This window comes from Candoia aspera, chromosome 1, assembly GCF_035149785.1.
Source record: "Candoia aspera isolate rCanAsp1 chromosome 1, rCanAsp1.hap2, whole genome shotgun sequence".
Classification (NCBI taxonomy): domain Eukaryota; kingdom Metazoa; phylum Chordata; class Lepidosauria; order Squamata; family Boidae; genus Candoia; species Candoia aspera.
The window spans coordinates 4,117,286-4,140,185 of record NC_086153.1 but is presented as its reverse complement, the minus strand read 5'-3'; the positions used below and the strand labels follow the sequence as shown (position 1 = coordinate 4,140,185).

Below are 22,900 nucleotides of genomic sequence, written 5' to 3'. Positions count from 1 at the left end.
ACTTCTTTCCAGTGTAATTTAGGACTAAGATGCCAGTTGCTGCTATGATAAAAGTGTTAATGATCTTGCAGTAGAATTGGATGAATTACTCCTCTTCAATACCTTTTGCTCTGCGATGAATGGTTTTTAACCTAACCTATTAGATTGGTCCACCCTGAGCAACTAGTGGACCCACTTGGGTTCCAGAAGGAACTTGGGTTATTTCCGAGGACCTGCTGCACAGTTTGACTGGAGCCCTGGTGGCTGCCTGGAATGAGAGGGTGGCTGGGGCTTTGGATCATACGGTACTTCAGCAGCCTCTCTTCTCCCAGGGATCTCAGAACTCCCCCTAGTTTATGGAGGAGCTAAGGGAGGTAAAGCGGGAGAAGACATCTAGAGCACTGCTGGAGGATGACAAGGAGTGAACCAGGACACTTTAATAGCTCGAGCCGCTGTCAGGGCCCTATCTTGTGGCGGTAAGGGCAGAGAAATACCAACATTTCACTGCCCTTACTGTGTCTGCAAATAGCCATCCGGCAGCAGGTCCAATGGAGGTCGCTGGGACCAGGTCTGGCTCGGTTATCTGGAGAGGGTTTGATCCTGTTGGTCTGAGGAGGTGGACAGGGTCCTCAGGGCTGAGAGCTCGGCCACCTCTATGTTAGATCCATGTCCTTCTTGGCTGGTCAAGGCTGCTGGTGCAAAATGCAGCATGGGCAGTTAATAGTGCCGGTTATTTGGCACATGTGGCACCACTGCTTTGCGAGCTGCATTGGCTTCTGGTGTGCATCTGGGTACAGATCCAAGTGCTGATAGTTACCTTTAGAGGCCTTCGTGGCTTGGGGCCGGGTTACTTAAGGGTTCGTCTCTCTTCAATTGTTTCTGCCTCTCCTACCCAATCTGTCCGGTGGTGGGGGCATGCTCCAGGTACTGTTGTCTAAGTGTTGGCTGGCAAGGCCCAGAAGGGGAGCCTTTTCTGCCATGGCGCCTGCCCTTTGGGATATCACTGCCTCTAAAATCAGACCAGCCTTGACACTGGTAGCCTTTCAGAAGGCTCTGAAAACTTGGTTTTGTGCCCAAGCCTGGAGCCCTGTGTTTGTGACAGAGCCCTATGTTGATGTTTGTTTTATGATGCTCAGCTGCTCTGTGTTTTATTTTTTGATACATACAGAGTCCACTGGAGCTGGATGGCCAATAAATTTAAACAAACAAACAAACACTTTGTCTATTTTTATTGTAAGCCACCTAGAGTCACGTATGTGAGATGAGCAGCTAAATCATCCTGTTGATTGTTTGGGTTTATCCTTGTGTAGTAAAGTATTAGTTAAAGCTGTGAAATTTGGGGTTGCTCTCTGGGATAATGAATCTCTTCAGGAAGATTCTAAAGAGCCCAGAAATATAACTATTATTTATACAGTGCAAACTGAATAGGTTTTTTCCTTCCCTTTTATATTTTCAGAAACTTCAGTATATCTTTCCATAGCAAACTGCGTGTCATTTTGCATACAGAAGACTCAGCTGCCTGACCTTCTCTGTTAACCTTTTTATTTCTTTAATACAGTTCTGTGCCTATCAGGAAGCATGAAAAGCAAACACTCTTGTTATCCTACTTTTAATCAGTTGTTTGCAGATTATGCTCCAGAGAGGGCCTTTATGTTTTGTGGAAAATTCATCTATCTTTGGTCCAGTTCTGAAATGCTATTCCAGTAAAATGATACCTTAGGTAATGGGCCTATACACCATTTGGATATTGCAAGGTAGTTGCATATTGTAGTCTGGCATTATAATCTCTAGTGAGCCATTCAAATTCAATTTTCTTTTAGGGGAGTATTTGTTGCTATAAGTTAGTTTTTCTCACTTAGGAGCCTTCCAAAGACATAGCAGTTAGCAGAACTGCGGTCCACATGCTCCTTACGTTCCTGCAGTCCTCCATCATCCTTTGCCTAACTGATCATTTGCGAAGTATTTTGACGTTGCTTTCTTTGGTACTAAATATTTTGTTTATTCGTTCAGTCGCTTCCGACTCTTTGTGACTTCGTGGACCAGCCCAGGCCAGAGCTCCCTGTTGGTCGTCAACACCCCCACCTCCCCCAGGGATGAATCCTTCACCTCTAGAATGTCATCCATCCACCTGGCCCTTGGTCGGCCCCTCTTCCTTTTGCCTTCCACTCTCCCCAGCATCAGCACCTTCTCCAGAGTGTCCTGACTTCTCATTATGTGGCCAAAGTATTTCAGTTTTGCCTTTAATATCATTCCCTCAAGTGAGCAGTCTGGCTTTATTTCCTGGAGGATGGACTGGTTTGATCTTCTTGCAGTCCAAGGCACTCTCAGGATTTTCCTCCAATACCACAGTTCCAAAGCATCGATCTTCCTTCTCTCAGCCTTCCTTATGGTCCAGCTCTCGCAGCCATGTGTTACTACAGGGAACACCATTGCTTTAACTATGCGGACCTTTGTTGTCAGTGTGATGTTTCTGCTCTTAAATATTTTATCGAGATTTGTCATCGCTCTTCTCCCAAGGATTAAACGTCTTCTGATTTCCTGACTGCAGTCAGCATCTGCAGTAATCTTCGCACCTAGAAATACAAAGTCTTTCACTGCTTCTACATTTTCTCCCTCTATTTGCCAGTTATCAATCAAGCTGGTTGCCATAATCTTGGTCTTTTTGAGGTTTAGCTGCAAGCCAACTTTTGCACTTTCTTCTTTCACCTTCATCATAAGGCTCCTCAGTTCCTCTTCGCTTTCAGCCATCAAAGTGGTATCATCTGCATATCTGAGATTGTTAATGCTTCTTCCAGCGATTTTAACTCCAGCCTTGGATTCCTCAAGCCCAGCATGTCGCATGATGTGTTCTGCGTACAAGTTGAATAGGTAGGGTGAGAGTAGACAGCCCTGCCGTACTCCTTTCCCAATCTTAAACCAGTCCGTTGTTCTGTGGTCTGTTCTTACTGTTGCTACTTGGTCGTTATACAGATTCTTCAGGAGGCAGACAAGATGACTTGGTATCCCCATACCACTAAGAACTTGCCACAATTTGTTATGGTCCACACAGTCAAAGGCTTTAGAAGAGTCAATAAAACAGAAATAGATGTTTTTCTGAAACTCCCTGGCTTTTCCCATTATCCAGAGGATATTGGCAATTTGGTCCCTAGTTCCTCTGCCTTTTCTAAACCCAGCTTGTACATCTGGCAATTCTCGCTCTATGAATTGCTGAAGTCTACCTTGCAGGATCTTGAGCATTACCTTACTGGCATGTGAAATGAGTGCCACTGTTCGATAGTTTGAACATTCTTTAGTGTTTCCCTTTTTTGGTATGGGGATATAAGTTGATTTTTTCCAGTCTGATGGCCATTCTTGTGTTTTCCAAATTTGCTGGCATATAGCATGCATTACCTTGACAGCATCATCTTGCAAGATTTTGAACAGTTCAGCTGGGATGCCGTCGTCTCCTGCTGCCTTGTTATTAGCAATGCTTCTTAAGGCCCACTCAACCTCACTCTTCAGGATGTCTGGCTCTAGCTCACTGACCACACCGTCAAAGCTATTCCCGATACTGTTATCCTTCCTATACAGGTCTTCTGTATATTCTTGCCACCTTTTCTTGATCTCTTCTTCTTCTGTTAGGTCCTTGCCATCTTTGTTTTTGATCATACCCATTTTGGCCTGGAATTTACCTCCGATGTTTCTAATTTTCTGGAAGAGGTCTCTTGTCCTTCCTATTCTATTGTCTTCTTACACTTCTGCACATTGCTTGTTTAAAAATAATTCCTTATCTCTTCTGACTAACCTCTGGAATTTTGCATTTAATTGGGCATATCTCCCCCTATCGCTGTTGCCTTTTGCTTTCCTTCTTTCTTGGGCTACTTCTAGTGTCTCAGCAGACAGCCATTTTGCCTTCTTGGTTTTCTCTTTCTTTGGGATGTATTTTGTTGCCGCCTCTTGAACAATGTTGCGAACTTCTGTCCATAGTTCTTCCGGGACCCTATCTACTAATTCCAGTCCCTTAAATCTATTCTTCACCTCCACTGCATATTCCTTAGGAATATTAGTGAGCTCATATCTAGCTGATCTGTGGGTCTTCCCTAATCTCTTTAGTCTGATCCTAAATTGTGCAAGAAGAAGTTCGTGATCTGAACTATAGTCGGCTCCAGGTCTTGTTTTTACTGACTGTATAGATGTCCACCACCTTTGGCTGCAAAGGATGTAGTCAGTCTGATTTCGGTGTTGTCCATCTGGTGAAGTCCATGTATAAAGCCGTCTCTTAGGTTGTTGGAAGAGAGTGTTTGTTATGCAGAGTGAGTTGTCTTGGCAAAATTCTATCAGCCTATGTCCTGCTTCGTTTTGTTCTCCCAGGCCATGCTTACCTGTAATTCCAGGTGTCATTTGACTGCCCACCTTAGCATTCCAGTCTCCTGTGATGAAAATAACGTCTCTTTTAGGCGGTTCGTCCAGTAGGTGCTGCAGATCCTCATAGAACTGCTCTACTTCAGCTTCTTCAGCATCTGTGGTTGGGGCGTATATTTGGATCACTGTGATGTTCGATGGCTTGCCCTGAATTCGAATTGAGATCATTCTATCGTTTTTTGGATTGTATCCAAGCACTGCTTTAGCCACTTGACTATTAATTATGAATTACCACTCCATTTCTTCTGTGGTCCTCTTGTCCACAGTAGTAGATCTGGTGGTCATCTGATGTGAAGTGGCCCATTCCAGTCCATTTCAGTTCACTGACGCCCAAAATGTCTATCTTTAATCTTGACATCTCTCCAATAACCACATCCAATTTGCCCTGGCTCATAGATCTTACATTCCAGGTTCCAATGGTGTGTTGATCCTTAGAACGTCGGATTCGCCGTTCACCACCAGCACCGTCGGCCGCTAGCCGTCCTTTCGGCTTTGAGCTAGCTGCGTCATCACGTCTGGGGCTAGTTGAGCTCATCCTCGGTTCCTCCCCAGTAGCATTTTGACCATCTTCCGACCTGGGGGTCTCATCTTCCGATGGTATACCGGCATATCTCTGGTTGTACTGATCCATTTAGTTTTCAGGGCAAGAACACTGGGGTGGGTTGCCATTACCTTCCCCAGGGATCGCGTTTAGTCTGACCTCTCTGTCATGACCTTCCCGTCTTGGGTGGCCCTTCACGGTTTAGCTCATGGCATCATTGAGGTGCTCAAGCTCCAGCACCACGACAAGGTAATGATCCTTTGCTGAAGGGTACTAAATATACTTCATTAAATTTAAACCATTAAACCTTACATATGCTGTATCCTTAAATGGATGTGCAGTTGAAGAAAGAAGTCTCAGCTGCTATTCAGATCTGATGTACAGCTTTGGTTAGCAATGAATTGGTAAAGGGAATCATGTACGTCGATGTAGGTCTGCCTCTGCCATACATCAGATTGGGCAACAGTTGCTCTCCAACAATTTCGATCAGATCTCACTGAATTGCATCTATTGTTTCGCTGGTGGTAAAAAATCTTTTACGGCATCGAGTTGCTAGCCCAGTGCTCAGCCGTCCTCCTGTCTCATCCTGGTTTAGGACTGGCAGTGGCGGACTTATGTGGAAATTAAACCTTATAAATAAGGTCTTAATCCAAGATCCATATAGATGCTACCATGGGGTGCCCTTGGGATGTTTTTGCAGAATTTAACACTTTTTTCTATTTTTTCCCTGTTAAGCATCATACTCTTTAAAAGAGAAAGACCAGCGGAGGCACCAGGCAATGTGGCGTGTTCCACCAGATCTGAAGATGCTGAAGAGGTTGAAGAGCCAGATGGCTGAAGTACGTAGTAAAATGTCAGATGTGAAGAACCAGCTATCAGAGGTTCGGAGTAGCAGCACCACCTCTTCTGATGGGCAGGCAACGTATTCGTTCCCCGGGGACCAGGGAGCCTTGGCTGCTTGTGGGACAGAAGGCTACAACAAGCTTCAAGAACTTGGGAGGGAGCTGCTGACAAAATCATCCCTCTCTAGCTGCTGTATTCGGAATTGTAAGTGGAAATGGGTTTAGCTGTCATTTCTGTAAGAAGGGAGCCTTTTACGTACCTGCTGTGTGCCGCCTTTTAAAATCCTAGACCTGAATGCACCTACATCGATAAAGCACTGATTTTAGATGAACACAGATAAGCTCTAAGTCCTACATATTTTGAGAAAAGACTGGGAGTGAAAGCAATGAAGATTAATCTGCTTTTGCGAGAGCATTGATTGCTGATGGCAGTTGTCTTAGTGCTGCACATTTCCCAGTGAGATTCACATGCACAGTTCATGGGATGCACAAGCTAATGGTTGCCAGCGGTCTGGTGTACTTGTTTAGGTGCCTTTTTAATTCATACCATCTCATGCCAACTGGAGGATTAGAAGACTTATGGAGCCAGGCTGAGTTCAGCTTGATAGATGGCTTGGGGGAAAGCCAGTTGATTAAACTGTAAATAAAGCAGTTCCTCCATCTGAATAGTGGACTCTTAATGTACATTGGAAATTGTTTTCATATTACATTTTTAAAAAATTGTCCCTCTAACCTAGTGTTGTCTGTTGGCAGCAGATCTGGCACAGAGTGTCTCCTATCAGCACTTCCTGAAAATGTTGTTTTATTAGAAATGCTGTTACTGTTCTTTCACTGAACTGTGCTTCGTCCAAGAATAGGAATAATTATGGTTTTTTAATGAATTTTAAAATCAAAGAATGCAGTGTTTGGAAGTTCATCTAATCCAGCATTTCTCAAATTTGGCAACTTGACTTCAACTCCCAGAATTCCCAGCCAGCATGTCTTAAGTTGCCAAGTTTGAGAAATACTGATCTAGTCCAACCTCCTTCCCAGTACAGGAATCCATTACTGCAGCATCTCTGACAGATGGCCAGCCTCTGTTTGATCGCATTCTGCAAAGGGGAGTCCTCCACATCTGTTCTACTGTTGAACAGCTCTTACCATTAGGATGTTTTCCCTGTGTCTCACTGAAATCTACTTCCTTGTAATTTAAACTCCCTGTTCCTTACGATGTCTCCTGTAATGACTCTGAACAATTCTGCTTGCCTTCTGTATAGTACCAGCCCTTCTTGAAGACAGCTCTCACGTCTCCCTGCAGTCTTCTTCCAGCTACTAATACCTTATACTTCCAACAGTTCCTGATAAGTGTCACCATCCAGGCCCGTTACCGTCTCGATAAACTTATGCTAGCTCCAATCAAGCAGTGCATTCTTTTTTTGAAGGTGCACAAACCAACTGTTTAACAGCCTGATCTAGAGATTTGCCCAGGATCAACATCAAGTTGACTCTCTTTAGCTATCCAGGTCCTCTTTTTTCCTTTTCTGAAGATAGAAACAGTATTGCCCTTTCCCAGTCCTCTGGCGCTATGTCCATCCTAAACGATTTGTCAAAGATCACTGAAAGCTCCTACATGAAGGTGTTTGGAAACACCTTCAAGATTCTTAGGTCCTGAAGACTTAAAACCTGTCATGTTACCAGGTGCTCCCTAACCATCACTTCAATTACCCTGGGATACAATTCCTTCCTTTTGACTGTTCTTGTGTTTAGATTCATTTGAACACAGTTCCCCTCTGGGGAGAAGACTGAACCAAAGTAGGAGTTCAGGAGCTCAGCATTCTCCCTGTTACTGTTGCTGTTCTACCATCTTCTGTTCATCCCTTAGGTTTTCTTCCTTCTTTGTTGCTTTAAGTTTTCTTTGCAAGTCTATCTTGCTTTCACACTTTAGCTTTTCTAATGTGCTCAAATTCCTGGAGTTCAGTACAAGCATGCAGTTCTTTATGTATAATGCTAACCCTAAGCCTAACCCTAATTCTGGCCTGTTCTTTTGAATGAGTTATACCCTTCAGTCCTTGCATTCCACTCATGAGTGTTGGCCACCAGGTTACATTAAATTGTATTCACCTTCCTGCATTAAGATTTCTTGTTTGTTCCCTGTGCTCTGTGCATTTGTATACATGGTATGGATGGTAAATAGCAACGTGAAGCAGTAACACAGGTAGTGTTCCCAAACTTGGCAAATTCCAGATGTGTGTACTTCAGCTCCTGGAATTCTCACCAATGGCCATGATGGCTTGGGAGTTTTGGGAGTTGAAGTCCATGCATTAGGAGGGTGCCTGGGTTGAAAATCACTGACGTAGAGGAAACAAACCACACGGGAGCCTCAGTTAAGGAAGAAAATGCCCATCCTTGAGGATGATATAAAATACCTTGTTTTAAAGGTGGTTCTAAAATAATGGTAGTGGTAAGTGGTGGTCTGCCTTTTAAGTCTGAGCCAGATCTACCCATGTCTTCTCTTTTTAAAATATTAATTGTATTTAAAGCTAAAGATTTTTTTTGATCCTGCAGCCACAAATAAGAAAAACAATTCAACTAAAGCTGGTCGCGCAGGGGCAGCAGGCAGCCTGTCTCTGCGAAGAGCAATGGATTGTGGCGATGGAAATATACTTTTGAAGCCAGACTGTCAGCTTTCCTCTGAAGGTACAAACATACTTGTGGCATATGGGTATATTTGCATGCTATTTAGCCGTTTGTTTGTTTGAAATTCTTGCTCCTTCTGGACATGGGCTTTCCCTGTGGTTGCTGATAGAGCAGATACAATAGAACGCAATTTGAGCTGCAAACCACCAGCGATCCAAGGAGGAAACACCCGTTGAATTGTTTGAAGTTGGAGAAGAGCTAACAGCTCTGTGTCAAATACCAGACAAGAAGACTGTCTGGTATGGAGATTGGAAAAGATTAGCTTACAGTATGGACATGCACAGAAAAAGAGTATTCAGCTGTTGCCCCCCCACCCCCCCACCCCGTGATACCCACTAGTATGCTATGCATGGCTTTCCATATTGTTGCTGATCGCGCTGGTAGAATAGAATGTAATTTGTGTTGCAAACCAACAAGGACTGGGGAAAATCCTCTTTTCTCAAAGACTAGTTGCTTGTGGCAGATATGTATTACATACAGTATTATATGTATCTTTCAGGATTGGAAAAACATCATGAGAACTCATCTTGCTTTCCTTTAGGTTGCCTAGGAAACTCAAAACCCAACAGTCGTCGTGGCTCCCCAAGATCCTTGTCTTGTGCTTCAGATCCCCTGTCTAATACTGAAGACAGAATATGTGAGGTTTCTGATTCCAACACGGGCGTTTCTGGTTTAAATGGCATAATTGCTGTGGAAAAGGCCAGGAAAGGAATAGCTGTGGGGTAAGTTTGCACTGCATGTGACTTGAAGAAGAACATGTTTAGAATCCTAGGGTTGGAAGGGACCTTGGAGGTCTTCTAGTCCAACCCCCTGCCAAGGGCAGGAATCTTCAGACCGTCCCAGAAAAATGGCTGTCCAGCCTTGGCTTGAAAGCCACCAGTGGTGGAGCACCTACAATTCCAGGAAGCAGGCTGTCCCACCGTTTAAGAGCTCTCACGATCAGGAAATTGCTCCTTATTTATTCCTTTACTTACGTAAAGCGTCCACTTGTTGGTTCTTCTCCTGTGGTGCTACGGAGAGTAAATATAAAGCCTCTTCTCTTCTTTCATCCTGCCTTGTTGTTTTCATGGCATATATCTTAATTGGGAGTACATCTTGTTTCAGTTGTTTTCCACTCTTGCAAATTCTGGGTAAGAAATTTAGCACCTCTGGAATTCTTCACAGCAACTTTTGCTGTTGCAAATTTAAGGCAGCCTATAATTTCTGGTAGAGACCTGGTAATATTGCAGGTCCAAACATCAGTCTTAAATGCTTTGCAATTGCCCCTCGCCCTCAGAAAAACCCTCTTCCTGTTTTCATTTGCATGTACCATAGTTGGTTCTGCAAAGTGTAGTATGATATAGTTTATTGTTTTAACTGAAAGGAGGACATCATTGTGGCCTTTCAGAAAAAACTGGAGCCCATGAAAGTTCCATCATGTGTTTTCAAATTAACCCTGAAATCTGTTAAATGACAAACGTGGAAATACGTTAGGCTTTGGGGCTGTTTTGTTACCAACCTGCCTTTCCTCTTCTTTTTAGGCCTAATTCAAATCGATGTTGCCTGGAAGCAACAGAGTCAGATGATTTGGAGAACAGCACTGAATCCGGAGAGCTCCAAGTAGTCCCCTCTGAAGGGGCCTCTGCAAATCTTGAGGAAGGTAAGGCTCCACTCAGGATTTGGAGAAAACTAGAGATGTCCTGATCAGCTACTGCCTTCCTGTTAACCCAGATTCAAGCCCTATAAAGCTGAGAGGCTGCTGGAGCTAACTGTATATCAATAACTTGAGTAGTGGTTTGTAATTGCTGAGTATTTCTTTGGGATGATGGGCTTGGTGGAATTTTTAGCTGCATCTTTAAAACATTCCTGGAGCGTGAGGCTTGCTGTACCCTACGGGAAGACCATAGGCGCTCTTCTTTCTGGGTCGCAGAATTAGTTGTTGATTTGGAATGCTCTTCCTCTCCCATTCGTATCTGTAAAACCGCCTTCTACCTCCTTACTCACTGGAATTTCAGTAGGTGATGAATTGCTGTTTAAAGCTGAACTAAGATGCTGGCATCCGTTATTACCTGTTGGGGACCATTTTGTGAAAGTGTTGCAGGAGGCGCGTCTGACCTCAGGCTGAATGTTCCTTCTTAGTCACCATGCTTTAAGCACTGTTAGTAGTTGCAGCTTGGTGGTTGGAAGAGGAAGAAAGGGAGTTTCTTTTTACAGTTGCATTGTGGAAAACCCCAGGAAGCCCTTTGCTGCTTGTTCCCTTTCAGATAGGGGAACCTGAAGTAACAGACCCTTTTTGATTTGCCATTTTGTAGCCATGGAGACGGAGAATGTTGGTGGTTTTCTTACTACACAAGGACAAAGGAATTGGGAGCCTGTGTTCTGAGCTGGGGAAATCTCACTGCACTATTAAAGTTTGCTTTGTGTACAAAACAAGGCCCATTTTAATGGATATTTCATAAAAACCCTCTAGCATCTTGGTATAGCAATAACAGATGATAATAACTACAACTGCAGAATGTTTCTTTGGTAGGACTTGGCATATTTGTCCTGTCTGAAGAAGCTGTTCAGTGAAAATCTGGTTCCAAGAGCTGCAGTGCTTCCTCAGCTGCTAAATAGGGAGCAATTTATTTGGAGCTTTTATCAAACAGCAGTTCACTGATACGCTGCTGATAATGAGACAAAGTGCTGGATGCCCAGCTACCAGCTGTGAAAAGCACCTTAAATAGCAGAAGCAAGGAGTATCGTTAGGTGGATTAACAGAAATAAGAGGAAAAAAACAGATTAAGTTGATTTTCAGTGTGAACCCAGCATGTGGCTGACAGCCAGTTTTCTAAATATGGGAGCTTCTAAGTTTTGTTGATGCCAGTGGATTTCAACGTTTTAAGAGCATAGAGAATTGGGTTGTAAGTAACATGTTAAGAAGGTTTAACATAGGGCGGAATGCCCATAGATCATCAGCCATACTTGGACAGTGAGGCACTCTTGTTATGCTTATAACTTTCATCTAAGATCTTCTAATTCTCATAGCTTTGCAGCTAGTATAAAAACTATTTGAAAATGGGGATGGAATTAAAGCAAAAGGTTGGATTTCCCTTTCAAGTTCCTTTTGCTTAAATGGAGTAGAGTACCGTATCTACTGATAATTTTTTTAAATCCGTCAGTGGAGAGGGGGCTTTTAAATATTTATTAATATTATTTCTGTCCTCCTAAGATAGATTATGGATAACTGCATAAATCATTAATAAAATATTCTTAGAAGCAAAAATAAGAACTGGAGCCCTCTTTCTTCAAAGATTGTTCCACAAACCAGCTGATGGCATGAGCCCTTAGGGTTCAGGAAGCATGCTTGAGTCTCTCCCTGTCACCTTCCTCCTTTAAGACTTAAAAAATTCTCCCAGGAAATTTTTCACGTAACAAAGTTCATAATTTGATGTACCATATCTAGAGAAACATATCCAAATTAAAAACCAGTGTGACGTTCAAAATGTAGCTAGTAGAAGGAAGATAACACAGTTGTCATAATGTGAAACCTCGATCAGGAGATATCAGACCTCTGCAGTGGGGCTGGGCCTATTAGATCGGCCTGCCCCAGGTGACTTATGGACCCAGTTGGGTTTCAGGGGGAGCGTAGGGTTGTTCCGGGAAGTCTGCTGCATGGTCCAAATGAAGCCTTGGTGGCCACATGGAACAAGAGAGTGGCCGTGGCCTTGGATTGGATGGCGCCTGAGCGGCCTCTCCATGCCCGCGGCTCCCCGTGGTTTATAGAGGAGCTGAGGAGACTTAAGAGGACTAAGAGATGCCTGGAGCAAAGACGGGGAGCGAAGACAATCGAACACGAGCTAGAGCCACTATTAGAGCCTACCTCGTGGCGGTAGAGGCGGCGAAACGTGGCTATTTCTCCGCTCTTATTGCATCTGCAGATAACCGCCCAGTGGCCCTGTTTTGGGTGGCCCAGACTCTCCTTGGAGGGAGTAGTTCAGGGGTCTACCTTCAGGGCCGTTGTGAGGAATATGCCGAGCATCTGGCGGGTAAAGTCGCTCGCATCCGCTCTGCGTTGAACTCCAGCCTTGATGCAGGGCCAGTGGGGGCTACGGAGGCTGAGTCTTGCATGGTTATCTGGGAGGAGTTCGAGCCCGTTGAACCTGAAGAAGTGGACAGGGTTCTTGTAGCTGTTAGCTCGGCCACTTCTGTGCTAGATCCATGCCCCTCCTGGCTGGTCAAGGCTGCCCGGGAGAGGACACGTGATTGGGTCTGGGCAGTTGTTAATTCCTCTATGAGGGAGGGGGTGGTCCCGCTGGCTCTTTAGGAGGCGGCAGTGCCCCCCCTCCTGAAGGGGCCACCCCTCGACCCAACTAATCGGGATAGTTTCCGTCCAGTCTCCAACCTCCCATTTCTAGGGAAGGTTGTTGAGAAAGTGGTCGCGCGACAGCTTCAAAGGGCTCTGGATGAAGCCAATTACCTGGACCCCTTTCAGTCAGGGTTCAGGCCTGGTTGTGAGACTGAGACGGTATCGATCGTGCCCTTAGATGACCTCTGGCGGGAGCAGGAAGGGGGGCAGTGCAGTTGAATTTTCCAGAGCCGTAGTTACCTTGTCTACCCACTAGGAAGCCTTTCTGTAGATCCGATAGAAGTACGGGGAGCTTTTGGACTCTCCTTTTGAGGGCAACGCATGAGTGCCGAGCAGTCAGCTCTTCTCCTCCTTTCCGGGTGCAGCTGGACTTTGCCAGAAGCATGTCCTTCACCTCTTGCCAGGCATGAGCAGTGACAGCGACATTGAATGTGACACAGAGAATGATGAACAGGAAGATGCAGAGACTGCCTGTGGCGCCCCAGAGGTCTACACCCAGGCTTTCCAGACTCAGCCTTCAAGTGACGGTAAGAAGGTTCCCTTGCAACGACCAGTGCCTGGACTTTGAAAGTGGCCTTTTTTCCCCCCCTTTTTGTTAGCCTTTATTTGCTTCTGGCTTTGTTAGGGTTCTTTCTCCCTCTGTTTGAAGCACTCTCGCCTATGTTGCATTCTCTTTGTGAACGTTATAGCTGCTCTTCCCAACTTCTGTGGTGTATTTTCTTTTCTAAGCTGCAGCCTTACTTTGTTCTGAACAGGGAAAATGGGTATCTTTGTGCCTCTAAAAAGTCATAAGGCATTGACATTTCTGTTGGCCAGGGCACTTCAAGCTGACCTTAGCATCATGCAATAGCAGCCAGGTAAACCGATGGGTTAGCATCCCATTTTTTCTCTGAAAGAATTACAGTGTCACATATGTGACCTCCGTGGGCTGTCTCTCGCTTGACCTTTTTTCCAGCTCTGAATATCTGTACAGGTAGGGAAACTGAGCTCCTGGACATTCTGGTGTATTGCCGGTAGCTGGCTTCTCAGCATTGCTTTCTTGCACCATGCCCATATGATGCTCTACCTCACTGTTTCTCAACCTTGGCCACTTTAAGAGGTGTGGACTTCAGTTCCCAGAATTCCCCAGCCAGCAAAGCAAAGCTGGCTGGGGAATTATGGGAGTTGAAGTCCACACCTCTTAAAGTGGCCAAGGTTGAGGAACACTGCTTTACCTGTTTAGGTAGCAAGGAAGAGAAGACAACCCAGTGGCTTATGCTTGATTCTGACTCTATTCTTTTTATTACTTTATTTTCAGTTGATTTCATCCAACAGTGAAATAGTTCTCCCTTTTGTTCAGGAAGGCAAAAATCATGTGATGTGGATTTTTATTTCTAAGCTTGCTACAACTGGACACTCTACTTCTCTCTTCTTAGATTTGACTCTTTATTTTGGGTGCGTTTTGCTTACCTTTTATCAAAACTTTCTGCTAATAAATGACTCTAAAGCTACTTTCTTTCAGTTTTCAAGACTGACATTTGAAAGTTTCCTAGATTGGACACACCTTTTCTTGGGGATCCAATTCATTAAAAAATAATGTTGCGGCAAGTCTTCCCCCCCACCCCAGTAGTCTCAGCTATTGTCATCTTACTTGGAGATATAGTTTGAACATACCCCATTGTAGAATCAGGACAAAAACATTAGTTAAAGTTTTTTTCTAGTTAAGTAAAGAGGCATTAAAAGAGGCATTAAAATCTGATTCTAATTAGTCAGAAAACCTACAGGTACCAGGACTGTCCTCCCTCCACTCCGTCTTGTCTTCAGCCCAGTGGAGAAAGGGATTCTTAGCCAAGCTAGCCATGAGGTAGCATTGATTCAGCAGTACCCACCTGCAAGACAAAAATCAGGGTCACATGATTCTTCTTTTCTGAGTGTGTGGTAGCCCATTGTTGAACTCTTCCATCACACCAAATCAGGAGTCTTCACTATAAACTTTTTCTGTTTTCAGCCTCAGAATTATGCTCAGTTTTTCCGGAGGGTGACCAGATAGGCCCTGAAGATCTCCCCTTTGCCACAGGGAAGGACAGTGCAAGGTAATACTGGGTTCTTCCTGCTGCATCAGCTGAAAGTTTACAAGGATTGGATTTTTGGGGCTAAACAGTTTGCAAAGGAACTGCCTGTGTGATACCAGCAATTTGCTACCTGAGTGACTTCATAGCATCTGGAGGTTTGTGTGTTTGTCCTGCTCTTCCTCATAGCTGAAAGCTGATCGTGTATGAGGATGAAGTCTGGATCAAATAAGTAAAGTTCAGTGTACCTTTGAGACCTCCTGTGTTAGGGCACTGCTACCCTCCCTCCTTGAAGAAGGGTGAGATCATGCTGAATCCTTGTTCTTCAGAACTGCCCCAAATGCATAAAGGCCTGTTTTTGCATTTGGGAAGCTTTAAGGAACAAAAGTGGACTCCTGAAGTCTAGTAGATGCTTGAAACTTCCATGTCCCTTAGAGAAGCCCCACTCCCCATACGGGCTGTGACTCCATCTGCTTTTGGAGTGCACCCTCAGAACACTAGACAAAACCATATTGTGCTAACCCACTGTAAAGACTACTGATTTCTTCTCTAATCTGTCTTTATCCTTTGTTAGTTTATTTGACATAGACTGCTTCTGATAAGGAATTACTCCAGTTTGTTCTGTTTCGTCCCAGATAGAGCTTTTAGTGACTGGAGCGGTCTGAAGCTTGATTAGTACTCAGTAGCTTGTTTCTTGAGGATGGCATCGCCCAGCATTTTCTGCAAATGCCTTACACAGACTTTTCCCGACCCTCTCCTCTGAAAATCTAGCTGCGCTGGTTTTCCAGTTCCACTTAACAGAAACTTGCACCTGATTTACCTCCAAAAGGTATTTTAAGCTTAGCCATATTCCTCAGCGATGACAAGGTTTAAGGGGACAAAGAGGGGACACTTCCCTGCTGCCATTATTTTAAATGGTGTAACATTGGTGTCTTAAGCTCCTTAAATATTTTCCAGAAGGAGTTTTCTCTCTCTCTCTCTCTCTCTCCCCCTCTCCAAATTAGCCCAGTCCTGGCCAGTTGAAAATAGACAGCCTTTTTCTGATGTTCTGCATTGCATCTGAGCTACTGAAGGCATTCGATGAGTTTATGCTTAATTGGCTGTTCCCTTAAAAGCATGTTATCACTATATCAATATTACTTAATGTATCCTGGTGTATTTATCTTCTCCTGAATGTCACACTTAACAGAAATATCCATTTGTAAATGTAATGTTTGACAAATGTAAAAATTCAGGTGAAAACCGTTTGCACTCCTTTAATTAATAAAATGAATGTGGAATTGACTATGCTTGTGCAGTTCAAGCTCCTGAGAGATGAGGGTGTGTAAGAAATAGTCACTAGTTTCAACATCAACATCTTTGCAAAGCACCTTGAGCAGAGTGTTTTCTGTTGGGTTTTTATATAAGAACAACAGTGGTGATGAATGTGTAAAATTGGTTTGGCAACCAGCTGGTTCCGTTCTCTGTAGATTTCACCACTCTTCAGATGATACCCTGTGGTTTGCTTGTGGTTCCAGAACTAGAGTTACTATCATTCTTGTTACTTACCTGCTTTATTCAGAATAACAGGGCCAAAGTTTCTCTTGGAAAATGTAATTCTCATCTCCGTAAGACGCATTTCTAGTAACTTTTAGGTCCAGTGCTCTTGCCTGCCCACAAATTCTAGTTGTAATACTTGCATTTTATGCATAGCGACAATTATATAATTGCAGTAGCAAATGATCATGGTGTGACAACGGGCCTGGTGTTGGGATGAGTAAAATTGGTGATTGATGACTGAGAACGTATCTCCAGAAACTGTCCCTGGAATGGCATGGTCCAGAGTGGTAACTCTGAAACGTTTCAGTCCCAAATCACTGTCAGATGAGCACCCCCAGTCCTCGGCTTGCTGAGAAATAGAGATACTGCACATTAAGCAGGATGGATAAGCTGCCTTCTTCAGTGTTTTAAGTAAAACAAATATTCCAGGCCATTTTCTTTTGAAAAGTGAGTTTGAATCAGAGAGCAGAGGAAGCTAATCCAGTTAAAAGCATTTTTATTTCCTTTGGGAGCAGCATTGTAGACTGTCATTAACCAAATTAAGATCTAGTCTTAAGATCCAGCATTCTAAGGAATTCCCTTCTCTTGTTATTTACCTTCAAAATAATTTGAATTATAAAAGTGTTTTAAAAATAATTAAGACTTAAGAAGGACTGCTTAAGAAAAAGCAAGATTTTTTGCTGTTGTATCACGGTTTTGAAATAGACATGCTCTCACTTCCATTCCTGGTGATATTTTAAAGTAGGTTCTCTTAAGACAACCAGAAAGTGATTTATTCAGATAGGAAGATAGGTGTCTGTAGGCTTTTTAACTTCAGATCTCTCCCCCATTTTCCATTTACATTATTTCTGTTTTCTCTCCCACCCTAACCCATGCCATTTTCATTTCGCGGAGGGTTTGTATGGAATGTTGGTTAAATAGTGGACTATGATTGGGAGAATGGGAATCAAGTTTTTTCTCAGCTCTGAAGCTCATTGAGTGGTTTTAAGGGAGACACTCAGCCCACCAGGCAGTCAAGTTCTTGAGAAGCAGAAACAGGAAGAAAGTGCTACATACTTTGCCTTCATCCTAGAGGAAAAAACAAGATATAAATCAAATAAATGTGTTCTCCTACTGAGGGATTTTTTCCCCAGCATTTGTAAGTTTTGCTGTTTCTAAGTACCTCTCTTCTGTGGTTTTGCTGATTTTTCTGTAACATGAAATTATGCGGTCTTCTCTGCAGTTAGAAGCAGAAAATCAGGTGATAGTTTAACTGCCTATGAAATGAGAGAAGCTCAAGATTTTATGTTATTTGTCATTAAATAAGTAGACAGGAGATTTGAGATTTGTTGTTTTATTAAGGTACTGGTAGAGGTTGAACATAGTCCTTGTCTTTTGTGAACAGCTTTAATAAATAAAATATGGCTAATACATGATCCCTACCAAATTCGTAAGTTACTGGAACAAAGTTTTCAACAGATTCCCAACATACTACTAAATCATTTCTGCTGAACTGACCTACTTAATTAGTTTCATGACAACACAATTACCTTTCATTAGCTCTGTAATATACTTGGCATTCTTAAGAATGCACAGTTCTAACATTTTAGTAATAATGATGAATGTCAGCTGGCTCTGTCCCAAGCAAGCCTTGTTCCAACTAATCTTAACTGGCGTTTTTCTTTCTAAAAGTAGGGATGGTTAGACAAATGCTTTATTCTGTCAAACCAAATTTGACATTTGTAGAATACTTCAGTGTGTTAATACTGGTGGCTAATATTTAGTCCTATTGTAGAGGTTGTACTATAAAGAGAAATCCAGCCTTGTTAGCAGGCATGACCACCCCGGCTGTGGCATGTTGTGGTTCTTTTCTTTCTGGAGCTGAACAAGCTGATCCTTGGAAAAACAGGTGTTCAGATTCTTCAGAGGTAATAACAAGAGTCCAGGCAAGGGAAAGGGCCACCTGAACAATAATTCTCAGTAGTCACATTGAACTTACACTGCATAGTTGTTTTTCTGGCTTGACTGTTCCTCCAAAAACAAAACAGGACAGAAAGCAAAGTTGCCTCTGTATATACAACAATGGAGCACTGTAGACACAGGACGGAGAGGGCTACTTTATGAATCGAGATGGAAGGTTCTAATTCGGAAGTTATTAAGATGGTAGCAGGGGAGGGTTAGGTGCTGTCTGAGCATTCTCTTCCATCGCTGTTCTCTTTGAGCCAGGTGAGGGGCCAAAGGGAGAATATCCTTCCCTGCTTGCTTGCGTGGTGTCCCTAGTTTGCTTAGTAGGGGCCCTACAGGATTGTGCTCTTTCGGGAAGTGGAGAGACAGATTAGCTGTGTGGAAGTGGGAGTAGATTCTGAAGTGCTGAGAATGATTGATGGCACTTCAGAGCATAAATATTTTACCTTTCTTCTGTGCAGCTGCAGTGCAGCTGAAACGGATTAATGGCTTCTTGCTCTACTATTCCATTTCCTGCTGCATTCCTCGTAATTCTGCGGTTCCTATTGGAGGGGATTAAAGGAATCCCTTTGAAAGTCACAGTGGATAAATTCACAAGCAGCTCTAGAGCAGCCCCTAGAAGGACAGCCCAGAGTCTGTCTTCTCGCCAACTGCTCCTGCTTCTGTGTTCTTACACGACTGATGCAGATTGTGTGAACTTGAGGGATACTTCAGATCTTTATTGGAAAGATTTCATTATGCAAATACCACCACTGTTCAAATACACAGATTTACAAAACACTTTACAGACAACCAACATTAACACTGTTAAATACCTATATTTTTGTACATTTTCACCAGCTAAAGGATCAAAATACAAGATACAGAACATTATCATTAATTTAAAAGGAGCTTATTGCTTACGTCAGCAAGCAGCAAATGAGGGCACAGGAGTTTTAACTGAAGAGAACTACTTCCTATTTACCAGTGGCATGAAGAAAAAACACGGCATGTCACAAAGCACTGCTTTTTTTCTTTTCTTTTTTTCTTTTTCCTCCTTTGCCTAGTGTATAGAATCAAGCAGCACATACCGGATCAGGAACAACTACTTTTAAAATACGTATTATACCACATTTGAAAATTTGCCTCACAAATGGATTCTATACACTCTACCACTATGTGATGAAAGAAATGTACACTTTCTATTTGTAACAGTTATTTTGTACTGGACCACAGTAGGAATGCACTGACAGGTTCCTTCCTGCAGGGTCAAACAGGGTGAGCAGCAGATAATCCATCTATGAATCCACAGGCATGAAGTTAACTTTGTAAACCTAAGAGCGTGCTCCACGGCCAGGATCTTCCAATTATACCTGCATTTTGGGAAGAGCGTCAAATTTCTGCAGCATCTAAGAACTAGGACGTGCCTTCAGAGCATGGCTTTTGCACGTTCCGTTGAAGACAGCCATCCGAAAGAAGCAGTTGGATCCATCTATTCTCGACTGCTCTGAAACGTTTTCAGACAAGACAGCACAAATTGCTCTATTCTACTTCTCATTTCCTTGTAACACTCTTTGTAACATAATACACCTAAGCTTGCAGTTGCCAAATGCAAACAAATGGTTCTCTCCCCCACAAGTGTGAGTAAGCCTAGGGCTTTCAATCTCCTTTCATGGCATTAGACTACTGTTTCCTCTAGTGAATCCTTTCCCGATATGGCATCCTTCAGAATTCCCAGTTAGGGTGTCCAGATTTTGAGAGTCGCAGTTCCAAAATCACTAAAGGGAGCCTAGGTAAGAACTATGTCAATCATTATTTTTTTAAAAAAGGGTCAGCCTGCAAATCAAAGTTCAGAAGCATTTTCTAATCATCAGCATTCTTAAGTTTTCTGTAAATATTTAAATTTGCCCAAATGGCAGAGTGCATTGGTTAGTGGTATTGATCAGAATAATGTGGAATTCTGTGAGGTTTTTAGATAGTGTAGGTTGAGTGCCTAATATTTAAATTCATTTAAGCACCTAACAGACTTCTTCTAACATGCTTTAGGTGATTCTTCTACATCCCAGCTACCTAGTTTATGTGAAAATTAGTGTTTTGTTTGGAGAGTATTTCACTCATCAGGACTAAGGTCAAAAATGGAAGGCAATCCTCAGACTCACCCTTAACCTGTAACTGGCAATTTAGACCTCCAGACTTTTAGATCATTTTGCTATTGTGGCTAGAGTAAATTGCCACATTCATATTTTTTTTCATCTGATTGCATTCCCAAGTGCTCTGGACATCCCTAGTAGCTTCATTTCCTATTCTTACAGTCTCTTCAGATGAACGTGCAGGTGCTCCAAGCGGTTGAGCTAAAAGTCTCCAACGCGTTATTCCTAAAAAAAAGAGTACATTTTCTTACCTGGGAAAGCAGAACTGATGACAATTTGGTGGTTTAATGAGTTTTCATAGGACAGTGTAAATTGTATCTGAACTGACTTTACATCAGTTTGACACCTGAGATAAAAGGGATTGGGGGAGACCATAGTGGCTTGAATCAACCACAATATTCATTTTAAGCAGTTTAAGGGTTATTACTTTTTCAGTTTAAAAGGCTAAACCATCATTAAGTAACCCACCCACCCCAAAAGCCCAAACAACTTACTGTGATTTCAATATAGTTTGTTTTAGCTGCAGGAAATTATCTTTAAAAACTACAAAAAACTTGGCATGGCATTCCTTCCCCCAAATAAAGATCGAATACCATCCCTTGAACTGCATCTTGGATATACAAGAAGGGCTGGGAGGGCCTAGGTGCTAGATCAAACTCCCATATGGCTTTTAACAGCAGACCTGCAAGACAACCTGATACATAATTTTTGCTCTTTGTATTAAAGAACCCCCATCCCCATGGACCTCTTACGTCTTCCTGCCTCCTCCTCTCATCCACTTACAAAAACCAGTCAGTTCTAAAAAGGTCTTTCTGAAAATATTGCTCCACAGACTCATCTCTTAATGGGTTTCTTTCTTTCTTTCTTTCTTTTTTTGCAAATTCTTTTAATGGCACTTTCCTGTCTTGTCCAGTGAGTCAATAAGAATATCCAGTTCCCACGAAGAAATGAAGCTACACAGAGTACATATAGATCCGTGTGTGTTTGTACACGAGAGGGAGAGAGATTAAGTGTGTCCAGGAAGTTCCTAGGGAGACTGGTGTGCCAGTCCTTCTTTTTTTTTCCTTCCATTTTGGAGACAGACACTTTTATTCCTAGGATTTATGTACGTGAGCAGAGCCTTCTGCAATCTCCTAATTCTGAAATGCTCACTCTTAATTACTTCTAATTCTGTGAGTGTCTAGCCTATTGAAGGAAAAAGGAAACTACAAAGGAACGTGTTATTTTTTACAACTCCACAGCAGCCACGGGTCTGGTATACCGGGACTTGGCCTCAGCATCAAGAAAATACCCTCACCGTGGCCTTGGTGGCAGCCAGTGGAAGCTTGCCCAGGATGGCTTCTTAGGAACTTGTCCCTGCGGCCATTTAGGTGGTCAGGTGAGCAGAGAGCTAAACCTTCTGTGCAGGAAGGTGGCCTCTGCTCAAAGAGAAGCCCACGAAGCTTCGGCTTCAGTCTAGCTAGTCGCCGCCACTGCTCCACACCGCAGAAATGGACGTGAGAGAAAATGGAAGCTCTTCTTCCCCATGACTTGAACCACTTGCCTTCAGGCCCAGCGGGGATAGGGGACTCCACCACTGCGCCGCACTCACCTGGGCCCGTAGAGCCCAAACCAACGGAATCTGCAGAAGCGTCAGCCCCCGTCTTGCTCCCTTCCAATACGCTTTTACTCAAAATTGCCCTCTTTGGTACGCCAGCACTGAACACTTGATCTGGGGAAAGGCGTTTGGCACTGTGAAGTTTGCCAGCTTCCGTTTTCCTCGGGTCTAAACGGCCTGGATCTTCTAATACGTTGATGCCGGAACCTGCGCTCAAGGTAGTTCTGTCTGTGAAAGAATCCACTCTCCCATCGTATCCTAGATCAGCAGGTGCCGAGACCTGGTGCTGAGGCCACTGCCGCTTGCAGTCTCCGTGGTTTTCTTGATCGTCTCCGCTGTCCTCTTGCCCGCCTTGGAAAGAGTTCTCTGTCCACTCGGACTCCTCGCTGACACTGACAGCTGTACTCATGTCCCTGAGAAAGACCACAATGACAGTGATGTTGTCACTAGAGCCAGCGTCTCGAGCAGAAGCCACTAACTTGTGTGCCACCATGCTGCTGTCCCCATTGTTCTCCTTCAGGTGGTCGGCCACCACCTTGACAGCCTCGTCAGGATTCACTGTGTCGTAGAAGCCATCACAGGCTAGAATGAGGTAGTCTTCTGATCCATCGAGCACTGTGGAGCCAGAATCCGCATCCCCACAGATGTATGGCTTGTGCTCCGCGTCACCTGGAGCAGATGGACAAACAAAGCCGGGGGAGATTTAGGCCTCTGACAGATAACCATTGAACCATGAATTCTTCCCGCATCTTTGTTTAAGGCAGTAAAAAAAACACAGCACAAAATAGTAACCGTGATGGGAGACTTGACTGCCACGAAAGCTGTTGTATGAGAATGAGACTCCCTAATTTTAACTGAATTCATCAAGTCCCCGGCT

General features: G+C 43.5%; 2 protein-coding genes across 4 annotated transcripts in view; one reads left to right on the top strand and one right to left on the bottom strand.

Annotated features, from left to right (window-relative positions):
- TRIM37 (tripartite motif containing 37) overlaps positions 1–16,094 on the top strand; it is a 48,773-nt gene extending 32,679 nt beyond the window's left edge. For 2 of the 3 annotated variants that reach the window (XM_063296227.1, XM_063296236.1), the window contains 6 exons: positions 5,657–5,968; positions 8,308–8,439; positions 8,981–9,161; positions 9,960–10,078; positions 13,132–13,293; positions 14,754–16,094. In XM_063296227.1, the coding sequence (XP_063152297.1) occupies positions 5,657–5,968; positions 8,308–8,439; positions 8,981–9,161; positions 9,960–10,078; positions 13,132–13,293; positions 14,754–14,842 (995 nt within the window). In that variant the 3' untranslated portion in view covers positions 14,843–16,094. The remainder of the gene's footprint in view (positions 1–5,656; positions 5,969–8,307; positions 8,440–8,980; positions 9,162–9,959; positions 10,079–13,131; positions 13,294–14,753) is intronic. The other variant, XM_063296246.1, reaches the window with a different exon arrangement.
- A 5,181-nt stretch (positions 16,095–21,275) lies between these two features.
- The window catches only part of PPM1E (protein phosphatase, Mg2+/Mn2+ dependent 1E), a 104,517-nt gene continuing 102,892 nt past the window's right edge, over positions 21,276–22,900 (bottom strand). The window contains exon 7 of the mRNA XM_063296295.1: positions 21,276–22,692. Within this exon, the coding sequence (XP_063152365.1) occupies positions 21,647–22,692 (1,046 nt within the window). The 3' untranslated portion in view covers positions 21,276–21,646. The remainder of the gene's footprint in view (positions 22,693–22,900) is intronic.